The sequence below is a fragment of the Benincasa hispida genome, chromosome 10 (genome assembly GCF_009727055.1).
Source record: "Benincasa hispida cultivar B227 chromosome 10, ASM972705v1, whole genome shotgun sequence".
In the NCBI taxonomy this organism is placed as follows: Eukaryota; Viridiplantae; Streptophyta; class Magnoliopsida; order Cucurbitales; family Cucurbitaceae; genus Benincasa; species Benincasa hispida.
The window spans coordinates 21,000,970-21,008,847 of NC_052358.1; the positions used below are offsets into that span (position 1 = coordinate 21,000,970).

General features: G+C 32.1%; 1 protein-coding gene across 2 annotated transcripts; it reads right to left on the reverse strand.

Moving 5' to 3' along the window:
- Positions 1 to 1,384: 1,384 nt before the first annotated feature.
- LOC120087711 (probable lipid-A-disaccharide synthase, mitochondrial) lies at positions 1,385 to 5,616 on the reverse strand. 2 transcript variants are annotated; one of them, XM_039044582.1, is made up of 8 exons: positions 5,220 to 5,616; positions 4,797 to 4,896; positions 4,263 to 4,368; positions 3,941 to 4,173; positions 3,755 to 3,794; positions 3,145 to 3,413; positions 2,250 to 2,476; positions 1,385 to 1,861 (listed from the first exon to the last, which is right to left on the reverse strand). In XM_039044582.1, the coding sequence occupies exons 1-8, from the start codon at positions 5,465 to 5,467 to the stop codon at positions 1,639 to 1,641; spliced, it is 1,446 nt and encodes a 481-aa protein (XP_038900510.1). In that variant the 5' UTR covers positions 5,468 to 5,616; the 3' UTR covers positions 1,385 to 1,638. The 2 variants fall into 2 exon arrangements, with proteins under 2 accessions (XP_038900510.1, XP_038900509.1); XM_039044581.1 differs by having other exon boundaries at positions 3,145 to 3,383; positions 3,716 to 3,794; positions 3,950 to 4,173; positions 5,220 to 5,615.
- Between the last annotated feature and the right edge of the window lie 2,262 nt (positions 5,617 to 7,878).

Sequence of the window (7,878 nt, forward strand, 5' to 3'; positions counted from 1 at the left end):
TAGGGCTTAGGTTTTTTTTCTGAAAATAAAAAAATTAGGGTTCTTCTTTACTGATGATTTTGGTGAAGGAACTTGATGGCGGTAATGGGATTGAAGAGCGTAGTGGCCACCAAAATATATAATGTTGAAAATTGGATTTGTTTATTTTATCGTTGAGGAAATTTGTGGAATTGAGCTGGTCTTAAGGCAAGAAGTCGAGCATGTAAAACCATGAAATGATGACACGTGGCTTGGAACACAGGAACTTATTTGGTAAATTTGAATAAGATTAGGAATTAAAGAAAACTGGTTGAATTGTATGTATACAGTCATGTGCAATCTTCACATTTTAAAAATATTATTTGCTTATAATAATTTGAAATTAATGATTCATTTTAGGTTATAAGTCCTCTGAAATTATGTAATAGTTTAACTAAATAAAACATAACATATATGGGTCAAAACGAGTATAACTAATAGACTTTAGTGATCACAAGAGATGTTCCATCCATATGAAATTTGCTTCCTCCACTTATTGATTTTTTTTTAAAAAAAGTTTAAATCTTATTTAGTTATTTTAGTCCTTTCAAATTTGTTATGTTATGGTCTTTAAACAAGAAAATAAATCACTTTCTTTTATGTGACCTTACCTTTCTACCTTAGTTTCGCTAAGTTAAATGTCTTATATTTTTTTCTAACTTACTTGATTTTATATTGTACTTCTATTAACCTACTATTATACTAATTCAAAATTACGTTTTAATTTAAATCCTAGAAAGTCGGGTCATTACTGTGGCTAGTAATTCAATTTCGTAAAATCTTGAATCTTGAATAAATCCAAAAACATAAACCAAAATTAAATCCAACTTTTAGGGTACAATTGGAATCACAACTTAATCTGAACATCTTCAAATAACTTACCCAACATGTGGTTTGATCCAAAACCACTTGGAAGTTTCAAAATCAACACAATCCAACAACTATATCACCAAAATCAACTTTTAACTCTAATAGATAACAGCTTTAAACCTTCTAATCCAACCTCCAAAAATCACAATTAAAACAAAAGTTAAGTTGACACTTAGTGGGTATCCAAAAATTCTCAACAAATACCCCAAACCTTTAAAGGACGCCGGACAATTTTAATCTTGTCGGAAAGCATCTTGAGAGTCTGTAAAATCCAATTTCAACATCAAAACAATATGAGTAAACCAAAACTCAAACCAAAATTTGATGGGTATTCAAAATCTTCCAAGAAAATCCATAAAACACCAAATAACTTATCCAAAATATCAATATGAGTAAACCAAAACTCAAACCAAATTTTGATATTTTTCCTAATTTTTTTATACAAATAGATATTTTAAAAGTTTACAAATGTTAGAAGTCAAAAATAGAATGGATGTTGGTTGAAACAGAGGATGGGGAAATAAAATCAACAGCGTTTGAATCATTCACTCACTCTTTTTCTTTCCTTTTTATTTTACTTCATTTTTTCTCTCATTGGGCACTCTAGAATCTACCGTTTGGCCAAAGAGAATCCATCTCATCATCAATGATTCAACGGGTTGTTTTCATTGCAATGTTCTCCAAACAAACAATTCCAATAATCTAGAATGGTTCACAATAAAAATATCACATTACAAAATTGATCAGGCTTCACTGCTGAAAAACTGGCTGATTCCAACCCACCTCTTGGGTCCTCTTATAGAACAGTATGGCAGATGCCGCTATCATGCTGGGTATGCAGATTGAAGATGTGCATTTTAAGCCTTCCTGTGCTAAGATCTTCATATTTTCTTTTGAAGGCGACAGCAGTTTAAGCACCTCTTTGGCTGCGATGACCTGTTTGTTGCGCAGGTCATCGTTAAGTATTAATTCCCTGCAACAATAAAAGGACCAAATCATGCAACAATATATGAAATGAAACTTGTGTAGTTACATCCAGCTCAAAAACAAGCCTATGCTATCTGATAAAATGTTGATGTAGTGTTTGTTCTTTAATGTAAAAGCTATATATATTTTTTTCTCCCTTTTTAACAGTGTATCAGCCTCAACAAAGATATTCACAAAGAGAAAATAAAACCGTAGCGAATATGGGCGAAGAGGTTGAAGAGATGATTTAGGGAACACATTCATCTCCAAGGCATAAAAATTTGGCCAAAGAGCCAAACTCCAGTCCCATCAAGTTAGCGATCTTCTCAAAATAAAAGCATCGAGTGAAAAATGGAAAAGTAGTTTAAATGAAAAATGGAAAAAAATCATATTACTTGAGCATCGAATGTAGCCTCGCTGGAGTGCATTCTTGAAACAGTGCCTCTGGAATAACAGGTGAGTTTAGAAGAATATTGGGAAGGGAGATGTATGATACATTCGCTTTACGTCGAATGAACCATTCGGTTAAGAAATGAGCTCTGTAAGCAACTACACAAGGTAACCGAGCAAGCTGCAACTCCGTGACAACTGTACCGGAAGTACATAACGCAACCTTACTAGCCTGCAAGGCATGTAAAATTCAGTGTAGGAATGCATCCTATTGACCAATCAAAGCTTCCAAAGAAAAAAACAATCCCATTAGTGCTTGAGGGGAAAAGCAGATAATCAAATCAAACAACAAAGAAGCAGAAAGGAGGAAGCAAAATCCTGCATAAAAACATAAACGTGAATGGAGACTTGAATTCTCACTCAAAGGAACATAACTTTCATTTATGGGAAGAACATCTGTTGCTAGAGATTGTTCAGAAAACAATGATTCTAATAGCAGCAATAGTTACTCAGCTCTAAAATCTATGCAATCAGCCTGACTAAGAACAGAATAATTAGCATAGGACTTGGATGAAGAATATCAAGAAGAGGCTAGAAGACGAGCAAAACCCAAACTATCCATCCATGGACTTGATTTGCCATGAAAAATCCTCTGATTGCATTCAAACTAAAACTCAGATAATAAATCCTTGACCAATGTACATGAAAATAGGATAATAATCGCCACCAAGAAGAATGAGAAAAACAACACTCGAAGAATAGATGCTACAATACTTCACCGTGAGCCAAACACAAGGGACGAATAGAGGGAGAGAACTTGGAAAAAGAATAGTCTGCATACTATAGTTGATGCTATGCCCTTAATGTTAGTTACGTTGGTAGTAGACTGAAAGGACTTACACTGAATGCATCATATTTTGCTCGAGGTGATCCTCCAGCAACCAAAATGGCAGGCACAGGCCAATTATGAAGGACTCCACTTATATAATCCTGTACATGCTGATTCGGAGCAACGTGAATGATTGTTATCAGCTCTGGGAAGGATTCTTTCAACAACTCCAAAGTACTTGTATAGATTGGAATCATTCGGCTGACTTCCTGTAACCTACTTCCAGGAAGCAGGGAAATGGTTGTTGCATCTTCAAAAACAAAATTCCTCAAATGTCTCACTGAGGATTTTAAACCGATACAATACAAAATCCAGATTTAACCTTTTTTTTCTTTATCAGAGATCTAAACTTTACTAGAAATCATTTATATATAAAAAAACAAAAAAGGATTACAGAGTAAGTACTACATTTTGAAGATTTTGCCCAAGGAATCAATGTTCAAAATTTTGAAAAATACTAATGATAGGTTATCATGAGACTGCAAGCTTGTAATAGTTCAAAAAATGAGAAGAGTGTTTCACACAAATAGAAACTGCTAAGTAGAGATGCATTCAAGGAAAGTCTGGGACAGCCATATTTACCATCAGAAATGTCATTTTTAATTAGAAAATCTTTGCAACTTCCCTGTATTTTCAACTCTATTGACGAGGCATCCTTCCCCTACATAAAATCACAAGGCAATAATGTGGCATGCTTTAAACTGAGTCAATTAGTAAGACAAAAAGACAATGAATGTAGTCTACTTTTTCATGAATTAAGTTAAAAAATGATGAATTTATACACTCTGCATGAACCTGGATTAAGACATATCTTACCACATTGAGTTCTAATGTATCCTCCAGAATAGGGTGCCCCACAAAGGTCGCTGCCAATCCATTTGATTTGCAAACTTCTTCTTCATTTGGAAGTATGCATAAAATGTGGTCAACAAATTCAACGAGACCTTTAAGCCTTTCTTCACCTCCTTTCCAAGCCCAGAATGATGGTGCTACATAATGAAAATGTAGTGGACCATCCAGTTTACGGCATCTGTATCTAGCTGCCAAACCACCTCAGTGTTCGCATGTGCTTATAAGTGTATAAGCAAGAAACAAAATCAATAGTCTGCGAGATGTTGGTGCAAATTACCACGTATCTGCTTTAGGAGACGAAACGAGAACCCTTTAGAATCCACTGTTACAACAACATGAGGTTGAAACACAATAGCAGCCTCAACGGTCCTCTTGAGCTTTTCCTGGCAGTGCCAAAGTCTCCACATAAATTGGGCAATTCACAAATCTCATGGCACAGAGGAAATGACATTCATATAAAAGCAATCTTACAAATTAAAACGTAGTCAGTCATTATTATTACTAACATGAACAGATAGTTGTTGGGGGGGGGGGGGGGGATCAAACTATAATGGATTAATGGAATCTCATCGAATACTTTGGATCTACTCAGTGTGCTATATCGAAGCTCCTTCTAGATTGCATTGTTTTCCGGATATCAATTGAAGTGGCTTTTTCATGCTTTCCGATATTACTTACTTTTGTATGCTTCATTCTTTAATGCGAGGTTTGTTTCTTGTCTAGTTGTATTGTGTGACTATGAGGGAAAAACTTGTATCTCGTATAAAGAAAGAGAGACAGTAAAACACCAATATATTATGTTTTGAATTACTCTAATTCTCCTTAGATGAGGAAATAGCTCCCATATTCCCATTACTGCAATATCCTCCATGGGGAATAGAGACTCCAGTCCTTGCTTGGACATCATGGGGCTGTAACAATGCAAAAGTGAAATTATAACGGGGAAAAAACAGTAGTTAAAGAGACAGACTATCACTAAAATGAAACCAATAAAAAGTTATACAACCGACAGTGTTTAAAACACGGAAGAGACCAAAATGGCACAAATCTGTAAAATAATTCATCAGCTCAGTCATAAACATTCGGAATGTAAGCACAGATGAATAAGCTTGCAACTTACAAGTCATAATTTAAACCAACATTACACTTTAAGGCAGGTAAACCAAGCTAAAGTATGGGGGAAAAAATCCCTTTGAACAGACGATTCGGACACTTCACCGAAGTAACAGCTTACCCTCCAATGCCAGAGAAATGAACAGGAACAGGAGACAACGTCCTCAGAGATGACATGAGACGAGAACCGATGGTATCGCCGGAGACTTCTCCGGCGACAATGAAAACCCTCAATTCGCCATGTTTTGCAGCCATCTCGAAGGCATTAGCAGCTACTTGATAGTTCGATAAGTACCGTTTCGTATTGTTGAGCAAACCCTGCATCACTGGCCGCCGTTCTAAGCAGCATTTCCAGTATATCCATGACATTTGACGGTACAGATAACCACCGCCGCGGCAACTGCGCTTGCCTCCCGCGAAAACGTTTACGGTGATGAAAAGCTGGTGAGCTTGAAACCGGACCCGGTTCACTTGGTCGATAGGACGGAAGGACCTAGGTTCCTACGGCTTTGGCATAAATGCACGTGAAATTTATAATTTATTTTGGTACATAAAAGAAATGGTTTAAAAATCTATACTATTAAAAGGGCCGTGTAGAGAAATATCGACCATCAAATTAAAGAAATTGAAAATTTTGTTTTGATTTAAATTAAAGATTCAAATTAAGAAAAATAATAAAATAATAAAATCAAAATAATCTTTTTTCTCTCAATTTTATTCTATTAATTTGATCTATTTCAAATTTTTAGTATAGATTTAGTTTTGATTATTATATTATAGATTTATTATTAAATTCTAAATTTTTATAATTATTTATTGATTTTAACATTTAAAAAAATACCACCGATTTAACTGCCCCTACACACGTACACATTAAACTAAATAATTTTTTTAAAAATATATGTTATTATATATATATTTTTAAAAAACCACGTGTATTTTCTAATCTCTAATTCATGTTAAATAAAAGGAGAAAAATTTAAAAATCAAAATCTATCTCTATCTAATGTTATCTGCATAACCGTTACTCATCACATAATTATTAAAACATGTCAAGAACTTAATATCTAGGCTTGTATTTCTTTTACTTCTGTAAATCTGCTTTGGTTTTAGATTTATAAACTTTGAAAATTTTTTAAAACAAATCATGCATTCTACTAAATAATCTATCTCGAATTTATATTAAAAGAAAATATTTTTTTTAAAATATCATGTTACTTAAAAACTTGTGAGATAGATTTCCCAAAAAAAAAAAACTCTATTTTATCTCAAATTCACCTTAAAAGAATATTTTTTTTAAAAAAAAAAAACACACATTTTAGCTAAAATTTACATTAAAAAAAAGTTTTAAAAAGGTCTCGTGTTAGGTGAAGAATCATTTAACGTGAATTAAATGATAAGAAATTTTAAAAAATATAAAACCTCATTTTATTTAATATTCTTAAATAATCTCATTAAATTCAACTTAAATGCATAACAAATTTTTTTTTTTTTTTAAAAAAAGAGAATATCCACCTTAACTACATAAGTTTTTTCTTTCATATCTCATTATATCTAATAAATTTAGGATTTTATTATTAAATAAAATTAGAATTAGAATTTAAAATTTCTTTATAAATGAACTAAAGTGTGCTCACAATTTTATAAGTACCTCCTTTTCTTTTCTTTCTTAATTTTACATTATCATTTTTTTCTTTTTACATCTCCATGTCATTTTTATTCCGTTTGAGATATTTATTTCAATATGGTTTCATAGAATTTTTTTTTTTTTTTTTTTTTTTTTTTTTTTTCGTTAACGACTATGTTTCCTTCTTAATCTACCTCTAAAGTTAGACCTTTTTCTCCAATTTTTTCCCATATTTATGGTACACCAGTCCCCTGTATTATATTTATTTTTTACATTTTCTTGCCACCCTATTAAACTTATTTTTCTCTTATCATTCACTAAATTTCTTACCTTATATGTTTTTTTTTTATACCAAGTGTTCCAATAAACTAGCTAGGAGAAAGAGATTTAGATTGAGTAGTTTCATTCCTTTTTATTAAAAAAAAGTATAGTGAACTCAAATATTAGTTATATATACACTATAAATATGTTTTATTTTAAGGATTTCTTATTATAAATGTAAATATTATTAGTTTATTCTTTTGTTTTTCTTTTTAAGGAAGTTTGTTTGTTCTCTTGATATCAAGTATTTAAATGGATAAAAGAAATTAAAATATTTTTTAGAAGACATCATTGGATAGTTTTTTCCCCTCATCAAAAACTCAAGTTTACTTTATTACATTTTATATCTATAAGACTCTTGTCTCAACTTATACATGTATGTCTTATTTTTAACATTATGAAACACGTGCAACGCACGTAGTTCTAACTAATAAAGTAAAGTGCATAATGTTTGAAGTTGACGTTTATTTAATCAAGCTTTGTAAAGCGAAAGAGCAGACGTAAGACAATTGGAAATATTCATTCTTTTATATCATTTTAGAATATTGAATCAGTTTTCTTCATACGTCTAGAATGAGAGGTTGATCGGTTTATACACAATTATAAAGAATATAAATTTGAATAAAATAATGAAATGATACAATAAAAGTAGGCTATGTGTATCAATATTACTGACCATAAATAACAAACAGATTGAAATAAAACCTTTTAGAGTAACTTTTCAAGATACTGAAATGAAAAGCCACCTCAGTTTCCAGAAGAGACCGAGTCAGCATTTTGATTGATTTGTGATTAACTCTGTTTATCCTCGATATCTCCCCTCAAACATGAG

Coding starts and splice junctions, on each gene's coding strand:
- LOC120087711 (XM_039044582.1), bottom strand. CDS start 5,467: ATGTCATGGATATACTGGAAATGCTGCTTAGAACGGCGGCCAGTGATG. Junction 4,897..5,219: donor CATTTCTCTGGCATTGGAGG/GTAAGCTGTTAC, acceptor GCATTGTTACAG/CCCCATGATGTCCAAGCAAG. Junction 3,414..3,754: donor AGAGTTGAAAATACAGGGAA/GTTGCAAAGATT, acceptor TAAAATCCTCAG/TGAGACATTTGAGGAATTTT.